This window comes from Nerophis lumbriciformis, linkage group LG08, assembly GCF_033978685.3.
Source record: "Nerophis lumbriciformis linkage group LG08, RoL_Nlum_v2.1, whole genome shotgun sequence".
Lineage (NCBI taxonomy): Eukaryota > Metazoa > Chordata > Actinopteri > Syngnathiformes > Syngnathidae > Nerophis > Nerophis lumbriciformis.
Genome location: NC_084555.2, coordinates 48,614,285 through 48,631,536, shown reverse-complemented (window position 1 = coordinate 48,631,536; position 17,252 = coordinate 48,614,285). Strand labels below are relative to the sequence as shown.

Here is a 17,252-nt window from a genome sequence, read left to right as displayed (position 1 = left end):
CGGCAGCGACTAGGATGGCGTAAGTGGGGATCGAACCTGGAACCCTCTAGTCGCTGGCACGGCCACTCTACCAACCGAGCTATACCGCCAATCAGATCCTTTTAAGCCATACTTGCCAACCCTCCCGAATTTTCCGGGAGACTCCCGAAATTCAGCGCCTCTCCCGAAAACCTCCCGGGACAAATATTCTCCCGAAAATCTCCCGATTTTCAGCCGGAGCTGGAAGCCACGCCCCCTCCAGCTCCATGCGGACCTGAGTGAGGACAACAGGGTGACAAGAACTAAATCATCCAGACTAGAGATAAATTGTATTATTATGTTTATTTTACCTAAAAATAAATATATTTATTAATAAAAAAAATTAAAAAAATAAATACATTTTTACTATATTTTGCTAAAAACATCAAAATTAATTGTATTTTTATTTGTATTTTTTTGGGACTCCTTATTACATCCAGCCATAGAACTATACAGTAAAATAAACATATTTGAAATAATTGATTTTAAATTATCATAATAATTCATTTAAAATGACCATATTTAATTATTAAAATAATTGCTTGTTTATCAACAACTTTAGCATTTTATTCATTACATTTTGAAGCTCTCAGAAGCCAAGTTATGTTATATTCCTTAATATTTATTTATGCAAGTTTGAGGTATCAATCATCCAAACACCGTTTATTTGCATATTTTCAGGATGTAGATATCTATATATATATATATATATATATATATATATATATATATATATATATATATATATATATATATATATATGAAATACTTGACTTGGTGAATTCTAGCTGTCAATATACTCCTCCCCTCTTAACCACGCACCGCCCTACCCCCGACCCCGCCCCCAACCCCCACCTCCCGAAATCGGAGGTCTCAAGGTTGGCAAGTATGTTTTAAGCAAGGTTGGTTAGGATAGGATACAAACCCCGTTTCCATATGAGTTGGGAAATTGTGTTAGATGTAAATATAAATGGAATACAATGATTTGCAAATCCTTTTCAACCCATATTCAATTGAATGCACTACAAAGACAACATATTTAAAGCTCAAACTCATATTTTTATTTTATTTTTTTGCTAATAATAATTAACTTAGAATTTCATGGCTGCAACACGTGCCAAAGTAGTTGGGAAAGGGCATGTTCACCACTGTGTTACATGGCCTTTTCTTTTAACAACGATTTGAGAACTGAGGAAACTAATTGTTGAAGCTTTGAAAGTGGAATTCTTTCCCATTCTTGTTTTATGTAGAGCTTCAGTCGTTCAACAGTCCGGGGTCTCCGCTGTCGTATTTTACGCTTCATAATGCGCCACACATTTTCGATGGGAGACAGGTCTGGACTGCAGGCGGGCCAGGAAAGTACCCGCACTCTTTTTATACGAAGCCACGCTGTTGTAACACGTGCTGAATAAATGATAAATGGGTTATACTTGTATAGCGCTTTTCTACCTTCAAGGTACTCAAAGCACTTTGACACTATTTCCACATTCACCCATTCACACACACATTCAAACACTGATGGCGGGTGCTGCCATGCAAGGCGCTAACCAGCAGCCATCAGGAGCAAGGGGTGAAGTGTCTTGCCCAAGGACACAACGGACGTGACTAGGATGGTAGAAGGTGGGGATTGAACCCCAGTAACCAGCAACCCTCCGATTGCTGGCACGGCCACTCTACCAACTTCGTCACGCCGTCCGAATGTGGCTTGGCCTTGTCTTGCTGAAATAAGCAGGGGCGTCCATGAAAAAGACGGCGCTTAGATGGCAGCATATGTTGTACCTTTCAGCATTAATGGTGCCTTCACAGATGTGTAAGTTACCCATGCTTTGGGCACTAATACACCTCCATACCATCACAGATGCCGGCTTTTGAACTTTGCGTCGATAACAGTCTGGATGGTTTGCTTCCCCTTTGGTCCGGATGACACGATGTCGAATATTTCCAAAAACAATTTGAAATGTGGACTCGTCAGACCACAGAACACTTTTCCACTTTGCATGAGTCCGTCTTAGATGATCTCGGGCCCAGAGAAGCCGGCGGCGTTTCTGGATGTTGTTGATAAATGGCTTTCGCTTTGCATAGTAGAGCTTTAACTTGCACTTACAGATGTAGCGACGAACTGTATTTAGTGACAGTGGTTTTCTGAAGTGTTCCTGAGCCAATGTGGTGATATCCTTTAGAGATTGATGTCGGTTTTTGATACAGTGCCGTCTGAGGGATCGAAGGTCACGGTCATTCAATGTTGGTTTCCGGCCATGCCGCTTACGTGGAGTGATTTCTCCAGATTCTCTGAACCTTTTGATGATATTATGGACTGTAGATGTTGAAATCCCTAAATTTCTTGCAATTGCACTTTGAGAAACGTTGTTCTTAAACTGTTTGACTATTTGCTCACGCAGTTGTGGACAAAGGGGTGTACCTCGCCCCATCCTTTCTTGTGAAAGACTGAGCATTTTTTGGGAAGCTGTTTTTATACCCAATCATGGCACCCACCTGTTCCCAATTAGCCTGCACACCTGTGGGATGTTCCAAATAAGTGTTTGATGAGCATTCCTCAACTTTATCAGTATTTATTGCCACCTTTCCCAACTTCTTTGTCACGTGTTGCTGGCATCAAATTCTAAAGTTAATGATTATTTGCAACAAAAAAAAATGTTTATCAGTTTGAACATTAAATATGTTGTCTTTGTAGCATATTCAACTGAATATGGGTTGAAAATTATTTGCAAATCATTGTATTCCGTTTATATTTACATCTAACACAATTTTCCAACTCATATGGAAACAGGGTTTGTAGGATAGGATAGGTTAGGATAGGATAGGATTTTATTGTCATTGCACAAGTACAACAAAACTATGTTTTCAGCACAAACCCGTTCAAGATTAGACAAACAAACAGTGTACAGGGTTACAGAACAGGAATGCTGATGGGTCGCCAAATGCGCCCCGTAAAAGATAAGAAAAAGGTAAAACGCTGGGGAAGAAGATAAGTAAAAAAATATACAATCTAGACTGGGCTCCTAAGGGGGCCTAGTCTGGAGTGGGAAAAAACCTCCATGCAATGCACACATAAACATGTTACATTTAATCACACGGGGAGTTGGGTCCCTGGAGGTCAACTGCTGCTATGAAGCCTTGCCAGCCGTTCATCACCCCGAGGGGAAACAAGCGGTGGTGAAGGCGTGGGGTGGGGGAGGGGGTGTGTGTGTGTATGTGCCCATTGTCTTGGGTGTGATGGCTACTTGGTAAGCAGACCCGACAAGTTGGCCGCCTAAGTGGGCTGCTGTTGACAAGAAGTCTGAGAAGTGTGCTTCCTGGAAAAGGACGTGTTGTTGAAAATAGTTGGAAATTGAATTTGTCCAGGATGGCAAAGTCTTCTACGGGGATTTTAGCAGCTCTGTTCCGACCTTCGAGTACGTGTTCTATATTGAGCCGTCAAGGGACGCACTTTGTCCTGTATTTGTATTACTACAGAATAAACAACAAGCACACGCACAGTCACTAGCCCTGTGGTGCTCTCACAGTTTGAAGTCACAAAACTGTGAGAGCACTTGAGCTGTCAAGGAATGCACTTTGTCCTGTATTTGTATTACTATAGAATAAAAACATAGTCTGTACAGTATCAATAGGTGTTTGGATCTTAGTAAATCAGGCCCATAGCTGGTTCTTGAACAGGGTCTGTAAATAGAAAAGTTGGTATGTTGAAGCAAACTTTCCCCTAAGAAACAATGCCAATTTGAATAATGGGTTCCTGCCGCAACAAAATGACAAAGGTTTGTACACTTCTAACACAATATCAAGTGCTCTGAAGTCCTGTGTATCAAACGAACACAACCCAAAACAACAACACGCACACACACAGTCACTAGCACTGTGGTGCTCTCACAGTTTGAAGTCACTACTTTAACAGACAGGTCACTACAATGATTAGGAATACAAATTGTGGAAGTTGCCTCCTAGCAGCTCCACTGTCAGACACGGCACAGGAGCCAAGCGTGCAGGTTTTAACAAAGGTTCTAATAAACATAGGTTTTTAACAAAAGTTTTCTCCAGCAGAACGCCACCTTTCAGTCACGTCCGTATCCTCTCTCTCTCTCTGCTCCCGGCCGCTTACTGTTAAAGACAACAGATGATTAGATTAACACGTACCACCTGTGAACTCTAATCACCTGCCAGCTGTGTCTCGCCGTCAGCACTGCCACGCCCCCGTCTGATGGTGCTCTGTCCTCAGCACCATGGACAGAGGCGGTGACCTTTGCTCCTGCAAGCAGCGCTGACAACATCCGCCTCCACACAAATGTAATCTACTTTATCTTACTGGTTAATCTTCTTGGCGTGCAACGAAACAGAAGAGGAGTGGGGATGAAGGCAGCGCAGACAACGCTGTGGATACTTCCAGAATGTTTTAAACCTCACATTGTTTGTTCATAGCTTTCTTTGTACTCATGTTGAGCTAGCACAAAAGGAAAAGGGCTAAAAAAGCCCAAGAAGTCACAGTTAGTGGAGTAGCTAACGACAGCAATGTGGGACTGAATGAGAACCAGGAACAGTCAGCTGTGGCACAATAGGTGGATTAGCCATAAAATAGCACAATAGATGGTAGGAACATGAAATAGCACAATAGGTGGATTAGCCATAAAATAGCACAATAAGTGGATTAGCCATAAAATAGCACAATAGGTGGTAGGAACATGAAATAGCACAATAAGTGGATTAGCCATAAAATAGCACAATATGTGGATTAGCCATAAAATAGCACAATAGGTGGTAGGAACATGGAATAGCACAATAAGTGGATAAACCATAAAATAGCACAATAGGTGGATTAGCCATAAAATAGCACAATAAGTGGATTAGCCATAAAATAGCACAATAGGTGGATTAGCCATAAAATAGCACAATAAGTGGATTAGCCATAAAATAGCACAATAGGTGGTAGGAACATGAAATAGCACAATAAGTGGATTAGCCATAAAATAGCACAATAGGTGGATTAGCCATAAAATAGCACAATAGGTGGTAGGAACATGAAATAGCACAATAAGTGGATTAGCCATAAAATAGCAGAATAGGTGGTAGGAACATGAAATAGCACAATAAGTGGATTAGCCATAAAATAACACAATAGGTGGATTAGCCATAAAATAGCACAATAGGTGGTAGGAACATGAAATAGCACAATAAATGGATTAGCCATAAAACAGCACAATAAGTGGATTAGCCATAAAATAGCAGAATAGGTGGTAGGAACATAAAATAGCACAATAGGTGGATTAGCCATAAAATAGCAGAATAGGTGGTAGGAACATGAAATAGCACAATAAGTGGATTAGCCATAAAATAACACAATAGGTGGATTAGCCATAAAATAGCACAATAGGTGGTAGGAACATGAAATAGCACAATAAGTGGATTAGCCATAAAACAGCACAATAGGGTATTAGCCATAAAATAGCACAATAGGTGGTAGGAACATGAAATAGCACAATAAGTGGATTAGCCATGAAATAGCACAATGGGTGATAGGAACATGAAATAGCACAATACATGGCTTAGCCATAAAATAGCACAATAAGTGGATTAGCCATAAAATAGCACAATAGGTGGTAGGAACATGAAATAGCACAATAAGTGGATTAGCCATAAAATAGCACAATATGTGGATTAGCCATAAAATAGCACAATAGGTGGTAGGAACATGGAATAGCACAATAAGTGGATAAACCATAAAATAGCACAATAGGTGGATTAGCCATAAAATAGCACAATAAGTGGATTAGCCATAAAATAGCACAATAGGTGGTAGGAACATGAAATAGCACAAAAAGTGGATTAGCCATAAAATAGCACAATAGGTGGATTAGCCATAAAATAGCACAATAGGTGGTAGGAACATGGAATAGCACAATAAGTGGATTAGCCATAAAATAGCACAATAGGTGGTAGGAACATGAAATAGCACAATAAGTGGATTAGCCATAAAATAGCACAATAGGTGGATTAGCCATAAAATAGCACAATAGGTGGTAGGAACATGAAATAGCACAATAAGTGGATTAGCCATAAAATAGCAGAATAGGTGGTAGGAACATGAAATAGCACAATAAGTGGATTAGCCATAAAACAGCACAATAAGTGGATTAGCCATAAAATAGCAGAATAGGTGGTAGGAACATAAAATAGCACAATAGGTGGATTAGCCATACAATGACACAATAGGTGGATTAGCCATAAAATAGCACAATAGGGTATTAGCCATAAAATAGCACAATAGGTGGTAGGAACATGAAATAGCACAATAAGTGGATTAGCCATAAAATAGCACAATGGGTGGTAGGAACATGAAATAGCACAATACATGGCTTAGCCATAAAATAGCACAATAAGTGGATTAGCCATAAAATAGCACAATAGATGGTAGGAACATGAAATAGCACAATAGGTGGATTAGCCATAAAATAGCACAATAGGTGGATTAGCCATAAAATAGCACAATAGGTGGTAGGAACATGAAATAGCACAATAAGTGGATTAGCCATAAAACAGCACAATAAGTGGATTAGCCATAAAATAGCAGAATAGGTGGTAGGAACAAAAAAATAGCACAATAGGTAGATTAGCCATACAATAACACAATAGGTGGATTAGCCATACAATGGCACAATAGGTGGATTAGCCATAAAATAGCACAATAGGGGATTAGCCATAAAATAGCACAATAGACGGTAGGAACATGAAATAGCACAATAGGTGGATTAGCCATAAAATAGCACAATAGGTGGTAGGAACATGAAATAGCACAATAAGTGGATTAGCCATAAAATAGCACAATAGGTGGATTAGCCATAAAATAGCACAATAAGTGGATTAGCCATAAAATAGCACAATAGGTGGTAGGAACATGAAATAACACAATAAGTGCATTAGCCATAAAATAGCACAATAAGTGGATTAGCCATAAAATAGCACAATAGGTGGTAGGAACATGAAATAGCACAATACATGGATTAGCCATAAAATAGCACAATAAGTGGATTAGCCATAAAATAGCACAATAGATGGTAGGAACATGAAATAGCACAATAGGTGGATTAGCCATAAATAGCACAATAGGTGGATTAGCCATAAAATAGCACAATAAGTGGATTAGCCATAAAATAGCACAACAAGTGGATTAGCCATAAAATTGCACAATAAATGGATTAGCCATAAAATAGCACAATAGGTGGTAGGAACATGAAATAGCACAATAAGTGGATTAGCCATAAAATAGCAAAAATAAGTGGATTAGCCATAAAATAACACAATAGGTGGATTAGCCATAAAATAGCACAATAAGCGGATTAGCCATAAAATAGCACAATAGGTGGTAGGAACATGAAATAGCACAATAAGTGGATTAGCCATAAAATAGCAAAAATAAGTGGATTAGCCATAAAATAACACAATAGGTGGAATAGCCATAAAATAGCACAATAAGCGGATTAGCCATAAAATAGCACAATAAGTGGATTAGCCATAAAATAGCACAATAGATGGTAGGAACATGAAATAGCACAATAGGTGGATTAGCCATAAAATTGCACAATAGGTGGATTAGCCATAAAATAGCACAATATGTGGATTAGCCATAAAATAGCACAATAAGTGGATTAGCCATAAAATAGCACAATAAGTGGATTAGCCATAAAATTGCACAATAAGTGGATTAGCCATAAAATAGCACAATAGGTGGTAGGAACGGCTTCTACAGACACACGTAAGTGACTGCAAGACATACTTGATCAACAGCCATACAGGCCACACTGGGGGTGGCCGTGTAAACAACTTTAACACTGTTACAGACATGCGCCACACTGTGAACCCACACCAAACACGAATGACAAACACGTTTCGGGAAAACATCCGCACCGTAACACAACATAAACACAACAGAACAAATACCCAGAATCTTTTGCAGCCCTAACTCTTCCGGGCTACAATATACACCCCCACTACCTCCAAACCCCGCCCCCCCAACCATCTCCCGAATTCGGAGGTCTCAAGGTTGGCAAGTATGGGTGAAACCAATCAGTACCCATGGTGACCAAAACAAACCCAGGAGTGCACAAAACAGGAACTAAGGGAGTCCAAAACTAACAGAACATGACTAAACAAAACATGATCTGGGCCACGGATCATGACATAGGGCAGGGGTCGGCAACCCGCGGCTCCGGAGCCGCATGCGGCTCTTTGATCACTCTGATGCGGCTCAGCAGCTTACTTGCTGAACCCCCCAATTTTCCCGTGAGACTTCCGGATTTCAGTGCCTCTCGCAGAAAAACTCCCGGGGTTAATATTCACCGATTTTCACCCTTACAGCTATAATAAGGGCGTGCCATGATGGTACAACATTTGACGCACTCTACAATCTGTATTAACAACGTGCCAGCCCAACACTTGTTATACAATATACATCTTCTGCTTGCACACGTACGTGACAGCAAGGCATACTTGGTCAACAGCCACACAGGTTACACTGACGGTGATCATATAAAACAACTTTAACACTCTTACTAATAATGCGCCACACTTTGAACCAAAACCAAACATGAATGACAAACACATTTCGGGAGAACATCTGCACCTTAACACAACATAAACACAACAGAACAAACACCCAGAATCCCATGCAGCCCTGACTCTTCCGGGCTACATTATACACCCCTGCTACCACCAAACCCCGCCCCCACCCCCACCCCAACCCTGCTCCCTCACACATCAACACTCCCCCCCCCCTCTCTGTGCATCGGTTGATTGAGGTGGGCAGGGTTTGGTAGCGGGGGTGTATAATGTATCCCGGAAGAGTTAGGGCTGCATGGGATTCTGGGTATTTGTCCTGTTGTGTTTATGCTGTGTTACGGTGCAGATGTTCTCCCCGAAATGTGTTTGTCATTCTTGTTTGGTGTGGGTTCACAGTGTGGCGCATTATTAGTAAGAGTGTTAAAGTTTTTTTTATACCGCAACCGTCAGTGTAACCTGTGTGGTTGTTGACCAAGTATGCCTTGCTGTCACCTACGTGAGCAAGCGAAAACCCCATTCAACAAGTGGCTGTTGAGGCACGCTGACTGTAGTGGGCGCTATATGCTGTACTATCACTGACAATTGCTATTAATTTAAAACCCGCGTGCCGCACCAGCTTAAAAATTCCATAAAAAGGTGTGGGCAGCGTGTCTGAGACCCCTGGTTTATACATAGCACAAAGCAAAAAAAAAACCTTTGTATGCAGTGTTATTTCATTTAAAATTTCAAAATTTTTTGCGGCTCCCATTGTTTTCTATAATTTGTGAAACTGGTCAAAATGGCTCTTTGACTGGTAAAGGTTGCCGACCCCTGAACTAGGTTTACAGCATATGAAATACATTTGGCAACAACATGCACTTTGAGAGTGCAGACAGCCCATTTCAGGCGTGCTAAGAACAAATATTTTTCCACGATTTCAGCACTCAGGTTAACCAAAGCCGCACTGTGAGTGGGGAAGAAAAGTTGGAAAAGTTGGCAAAAGTCCCGAAAATGATCAAAAATGACACCCAGGTTAGAGTCCCACAAGTCCCGCAGTCGCACCCGAGTCCTGGGATGCCCAACATGTCCAAAAAAAAAAAAAAAAAAAAAAAAAAAAAAAACCCCGGGCCGGATTTTGGACGCCGGCGTACCGCGTTCGGCCCGCGGGCCGTAGTTTGGCGACCAATTGTAAAAAAAATTCCGCTGCCGGCTAGTTTTTTTACTTGGAGTAAATAGAGAGTAGATCCAGCAGAAAATATGCACTATAAACAAAGAGAGGGAGTTTGGAGGGGCAAAAACGCCCTCTTGGGACTTTTGCAGCAGCACACATCAACGTAGCGGGGAGAAGGCATGCATAGCAAAAGTCCACAAAATGATCAAAAATCACACCCAGGTTAGAGCATACTTGCCAACCCTCCCGGATTTTCCGGGAGACTCCCGAAATTCAGCGCCTCTCACGAAAACGCTTCCATCGGGACTTCAATATGTCACGAACCAACGTTAATAGAAATGTAGTCGTGACATTTGCGGCTTTCAGTCACGAACCTGCCCCCAGGTGCAAATGGCAGCTTCCTCGTGGTCCTCCTGACATTGAAGATGTTCACCAAGTGGTTCTTCCTGCGCCACCGACCCTCATCAATCTCTCAGCTTTGTGCTTTAGCACAGCGCTCTTTTGTTTTTGTGCCTGCAAACCTCATCATGTAAATGTTGCTTTTTCTGCTGCTTTTTGTCTCCATTCATGCCTCACTCCAGACTTTGACTGTAATGACGTAGAAGGTAAAGGCCATACTCTTCTTCTCACCTGTCACTCTCCTCCACCTGTCACCCGCCTGCCTAGAAAGTAGTTCCCTGCTGCCCTCTTTCAACAAAAGTCTCTTTTTCCACTGCTATGTGCACCTTGATGGGATTCAAGTGAAGTGAATTATATTTATATAGCGCTTTTTTCTCTAGTGACTCAAAACTCTTGACATAGTGAAACCCAATATCTAAGTAACATTTAAACCAGTGTGGGTGGCTCTGGGAGCAAGTGGGTAAAGTGTCTTGCCCAAGGACACAACGGCAGCGACTAGGATGGCGTAAGTGGGGATCGAACCTGGAACCCTCTAGTCGCTGGCACGGCCACTCTACCAACCGAGCTATACCGCCAATCAGATCCTTTTAAGCCATACTTGCCAACCCTCCCGAATTTTCCGGGAGACTCCCGAAATTCAGCGCCTCTCCCGAAAACCTCCCGGGACAAATATTCTCCCGAAAATCTCCCGATTTTCAGCCGGAGCTGGAAGCCACGCCCCCTCCAGCTCCATGCGGACCTGAGTGAGGACAACAGGGTGACAAGAACTAAATCATCCAGACTAGAGATAAATTGTATTATTATGTTTATTTTACCTAAAAATAAATATATTTATTAATAAAAAAAATTAAAAAAATAAATACATTTTTACTATATTTTGCTAAAAACATCAAAATTAATTGTATTTTTATTTGTATTTTTTTGGGACTCCTTATTACATCCAGCCATAGAACTATACAGTAAAATAAACATATTTGAAATAATTGATTTTAAATTATCATAATAATTCATTTAAAATGACCATATTTAATTATTAAAATAATTGCTTGTTTATCAACAACTTTAGCATTTTATTCATTACATTTTGAAGCTCTCAGAAGCCAAGTTATGTTATATTCCTTAATATTTATTTATGCAAGTTTGAGGTATCAATCATCCAAACACCGTTTATTTGCATATTTTCAGGATGTAGATATCTATATATATATATATATATATATATATATATATATATATATATATATATATATATATATATATATATATATGAAATACTTGACTTGGTGAATTCTAGCTGTCAATATACTCCTCCCCTCTTAACCACGCACCGCCCTACCCCCGACCCCGCCCCCAACCCCCACCTCCCGAAATCGGAGGTCTCAAGGTTGGCAAGTATGTTTTAAGCAAGGTTGGTTAGGATAGGATACAAACCCCGTTTCCATATGAGTTGGGAAATTGTGTTAGATGTAAATATAAATGGAATACAATGATTTGCAAATCCTTTTCAACCCATATTCAATTGAATGCACTACAAAGACAACATATTTAAAGCTCAAACTCATATTTTTATTTTATTTTTTTGCTAATAATAATTAACTTAGAATTTCATGGCTGCAACACGTGCCAAAGTAGTTGGGAAAGGGCATGTTCACCACTGTGTTACATGGCCTTTTCTTTTAACAACGATTTGAGAACTGAGGAAACTAATTGTTGAAGCTTTGAAAGTGGAATTCTTTCCCATTCTTGTTTTATGTAGAGCTTCAGTCGTTCAACAGTCCGGGGTCTCCGCTGTCGTATTTTACGCTTCATAATGCGCCACACATTTTCGATGGGAGACAGGTCTGGACTGCAGGCGGGCCAGGAAAGTACCCGCACTCTTTTTATACGAAGCCACGCTGTTGTAACACGTGCTGAATAAATGATAAATGGGTTATACTTGTATAGCGCTTTTCTACCTTCAAGGTACTCAAAGCACTTTGACACTATTTCCACATTCACCCATTCACACACACATTCAAACACTGATGGCGGGAGCTGCCATGCAAGGCGCTAACCAGCAGCCATCAGGAGCAAGGGGTGAAGTGTCTTGCCCAAGGACACAACGGACGTGACTAGGATGGTAGAAGGTGGGGATTGAACCCCAGTCACCAGCAACCCTCCGATTGCTGGCACGGCCACTCTACCAACTTCGCCACGCCGTCCGAATGTGGCTTGGCCTTGTCTTGCTGAAATAAGCAGGGGCGTCCATGAAAAAGACGGCGCTTAGATGGCAGCATATGTTGTACCTTTCAGCATTAATGGTGCCTTCACAGATGTGTAAGTTACCCATGCTTTGGGCACTAATACACCCCCATACCATCACAGATGCTGGCTTTTGAACTTTGCGTCGATAACAGTCTGGATGGTTCGCTTCCCCTTTGGTCCGGATGACACGATGTCGAATATTTCCAAAAACAATTTGAAATGTGGACTCGTCAGACCACAGAACACTTTTCCACTTTGCATGAGTCCGTCTTAGATGATCTCGGGCCCAGCGAAGCCGACGGCGTTTCTGGATGTTGTTGATAAATGGCTTTCGCTTTGCATAGTAGAGTTTTAACTTGCACTTACAGATGTAGCGACCAACTGTATTTAGTGACAGTGGTTTTCTGAAGTGATCCTGAGCCAATGTGGTGATATCCTTTAGAGATTGATGTCGGTTTTTGATACAGTGCCGTCTGAGGGATCGAAGGTCACGGTCATTCAATGTTGGTTTCCGGCCATGCCGCTTACGTGGAGTGATTTCTCCAGATTCTCTGAACCTTTTGATGATATTATGGACCGTAGATGTTGAAATCCCTAAATTTCTTGCAATTGCACTTTGAGAAACGTTGTTCTTAAACTGTTTGACTATTTGCTCATGCAGTTGTGGACAAAGGGGTGTACCTCGCCCCATCCTTTCTTGTGAAAGACAGAGCATTTTTGGGGAAGCTGTTTTTATACCCAATCATGGCACCCACCTGTTCCCAATTAGCCTGCACACCTGTGGGATGTTCCAAATAAGTGTTTGATGAGCATTCCTCAACTTTATCAGTATTTATTGCCACCTTTCCCAACTTCTTTGTCACGTGTTGCTGGCATCAAATTCTAAAGTTAATGATTATTTGCACAAAAAAAAATGTTTATCAGTTTGAACATCAAATATGTTGTCTTTGTAGCATATTCAACTGAATATGGGTTGAAAATGATTTGCAAATCATTGTATTCCGTTTATATTTACATCTAACACAATTTCCCAACTCATATGGAAACAGGGTTTGTAGGATAGGATAGGATAGGATAGGACTTTATTGTCATTGCACAAGTACAACAAAACTATGTTTTCAGCACAAACCCGTTCAAGATTAGACAAACAAACAGTGTACACTAGAGATGCGCGTATAGGCAATTATTTCATCCGCAACCGCATCAGAAAGTCGTCAACCATCCGCCATCCACCCGATCTAACATTTAATCAGAACCGCACCCGCCCGCACCCGCCCGTTGTTATATATCTAATATAGACGATGCAAGGCATTAGTGAGGTTATAAAGCTTTTGCCTGTTAAAGAAAGGAGACTGATCCAATGCAGCACAGACATTCGCGTGCCACGCTGTCACGGCCCAGACGCACACCAGTGCGCAATCATATGGGAGCCGCGCTGAGCGCACCTTCAATCACGTCTCGCGCCATCCATTTTCAGGGCTAGTTGATTCGGCAGGTGGGTTGTTACACACTCCTTAGCGGGTTCCGACTTCCATGGCCACCGTCCTGCTGTCTATATCAACCAGGGTGAGCCCCACCCCTTTCGTGAGCGCACTGCGCGCGGAGTGACCCCTGTTACGCGCCCCCGGCAACAGGGGTGGCGGGCAGGTAAGCTGCGCGGGCGGAGCGCGCGGAGTGACCCCTGTTACGAGCCCCCGGCCACGGGGGTGGCGGGCAGGTAAGCTGCTTACCTGCTGCGCGTGACGCCGGCCGCGGCGAAGGCGGACGAGGCGGGGTGTCGGTGGTGACCCTGGACGTGCGTCGGGCCCTTCTCGCGGATCGCCTCAGCTACGGCTCCTGGTAGGGCCCTCTCGGGGGAAGGGGCCTCGGTCCCGGACCCCGGCGAGGCGTCCCTTCTCCGCTCCGTAAAAGTGTCCATCTCTTTTTTTTTTCTTCTTCTGTTGTGGCATATGCTGCAGGTGCCTGCTCGTTTTTCGTATGTGGGTAACAACATTTAACTATGTATATATATTTCCGAATTGGTTTAACTGCCACCCGCCTGAATCTATTTAAAATCTAATTTTTTTTTATTTCAACCGCCCGACCCGACCCGCGGATAAAATCTAATTTCTTTTTATTTCAACCGCCCGATCCGCGGATAATCCGCGGACTTCGCGGTTGTGTCCGCAAACCGCGCATCTCTAGTGTACAGGGTTACAGAACAGGAACGCTGATGGGTCGCCAAATGCGCCCCGTAAAAGATAAGAAAAAGGTAAAACGCTGGGGAAGAAGATAAGTAAAAAAAAATACAATCTAGACTGGGCTCCTAAGGGGGCCTAGTCTGGAGTGGGAAAAAACCTCCATGCAATGCACACATAAACATGTTACATTTAATCACACGGGGAGTTGGGTCCCTGGAGGTCAACTGCTGCTATGAAGCCCTGCCAGCCGTCCATCACCCCGAGGGGAAACAAGCGGTGGTGAAGGCGTGGGGTGGGGGAGGGGGGGTTTGTGTGTATGTGCCCATTGTCTTGGGTGTGATGGCTACTTGGTAAGCAGACCTGACAATTTGGCCGCCTAAGTGGGCTGCTGTTGACAAGAAGTCTGAGAAGTGTGCTTCCTGGAAAAGGACATGTTGTTGAAAATAGTTGGAAATTGAATTTGTCCAGGATGGCAAAGTCTTCTACGGGGATTTTAGCAGCTCCGTTCCGACATTCGAGTATGTGTTCTATATTGAGCCGTCAAGGGACACACTTTGTCCTGTATTTGTATTACTATAGAATAAACAACACGCACACGCACAGTCACTAGCCCTGTGGTGCTCTCACAGTTTGAAGTCACAAAACTGTGAGAGCACTTGAGCTGTCAAGGAATGCACTTTGTCATGTATTTGTATTACTATAGAATAAAAAAATAGTCTGTACAGTATCAATAGGTGTTTGGATCTTAGTAAATCAGGCCCATAGCTGGTTCTTGAACAGGGTCTGTAAATAGAAAAGTTGGTATATTGAAGCAAACTTTCCCCTAAGAAACAATGTCAATTTGAATAATGGGTTCCTGCCGCAACAAAATGGCAAAGGTTTGTACACTTCTAACACAATATCAAGTGCTCTCGGATTCCTGTGTATTAAACAAACACAACTCAAAACAACAACACGCACACACACAGTCACTAGCACTGTGGTGCTCTCACAGTTGGAAGTCACTACTTTAACAGACAGGTCACTACAATGATTAGGAATACAAATTGTGGAAGTTGCCTCCTAGCAGCTCCACTGTCAGACACGGCACAGGAGCCAAGTGTGCAGGTTTTAACAAGGTTCTAATAAACATAGGTTTTTAACAAAAGTTTTCAGTCACGTCCGTATCCTCTCTCTCGCTCTGCTCCCGGCCGCTTACTGTTAAAGACAACAGATGATTAGATTAACACGTACCACCTGTGAACTCTAATCACCTGCCAGCTGTGTCTCGCCGTCAGCACTGCCACGCCCCCCGTCTGATGGTGCTCTGTCCTCAGCACCATAGACAGAGGCGGTGACCTTTGCTCCTGCAAGCAGCGCTGACAACATCCGCCTCCACACAAATGTAATCTAAAGTTAAAGTTAAAGTTAAAGTACCAATGATTGTCACACACACACTAGGTGTGGCGAGATTATTCTCTGCATTTGACCCATCACCCTTGATCACCCCCTGGGAGGTGAGGGGAGCAGTGGGCAGCAGCGGTGGCCGCGCCCGGGAATCATTTTGGTGATTTAACCCCCAATTCCAACCAAATCTACTTTATCTTGCTGGTTAATCTTCTTGGCGTGCAACGAAACAGAAGAGGAGTGGGGATGAAGGCAGCGCAGACAACGCTGTGGATACTTCCAGAATGTTTTAAACCTCACATTGTTTGTTCATAGCTTTCTTTGTACTCATGTTGAGCTAGCACAAAAGGAAAAGGGTTAAAAAAGCCCAAGAAGTCACAGTTAGTGGAGTAGCTAACGACAGCAATGTGGGACTGAATGAGAACCAGGAACAGTCAGCTGTGGCACAATAGGTGGATTAGCCATAAAATAGCACAATAGATGGTAGGAACATGAAATAGCACAATAGGTGGATTAGCCATAAAATAGCACAATAAGTGGATTAGCCATAAAATAGCACAATAGGTGGTAGGAACATGAAATAGCACAATAAGTGGATTAGCCATAAAATAGCACAATAAGTGGATTAGCCATAAAATAGCACAATAGGTGGTAGGAACATGAAATAGCACAATAAGTGGATTAGCCATAAAATAGCACAATAGGTGGTAGGAACATGAAATAGCACAATAAGTGGATTAGCCATAAAATAGCACAATAGGTGGATTAGCCATAAAATAGCACAATAGGTGGTAAGAACATGAAATAGCACAATAAGTGGATTAGCCATAAAATAGCAGAATAGGTGGTAGGAACATGAAATAGCACAATAAGTGGATTAGCCATAAAATAACACAATAGGTGGATTAGCCATAAAATAGCACAATAGGTGGTAGGAACATGAAATAGCACAATAAGTGGATTAGCCATAAAACAGCACAATAAGTGGATTAGCCATAAAATAGCAGAATAGGTGGTAGGAACATAAAATAGCACAATAGGTGGATTAGCCATAAAATAGCAGAATAGGTGGTAGGAACATGAAATAGCACAATAAGTGGATTAGCCATAAAATAACACAATAGGTGGATTAGCCATAAAATAGCACAATAGGTGGTAGGAACATGAAATAGCACAATAAGTGGATTAGCCATAAAACAGCACAATAGGGTATTAGCCATAAAATAGCACAATAGGTGGTAGGAACATGAAATAGCACAATAAGTGGATTAGCCATGAAATAGCACAATGGGTGATAGGAACATGAAATAGCA

The 17,252-nt window shown here is 42.1% G+C and overlaps 1 protein-coding gene across 1 annotated transcript in view; it reads left to right on the top strand.

The window, feature by feature from the left end:
- Positions 1-17,252, top strand: part of shank3a (SH3 and multiple ankyrin repeat domains 3a) — a 336,974-nt gene that overhangs the window by 213,536 nt on the left and 106,186 nt on the right. The window contains 1 exon segment of the mRNA XM_072913723.1: positions 10,312-10,335. Coding sequence (XP_072769824.1) covers positions 10,312-10,335 — 24 coding nt within the window.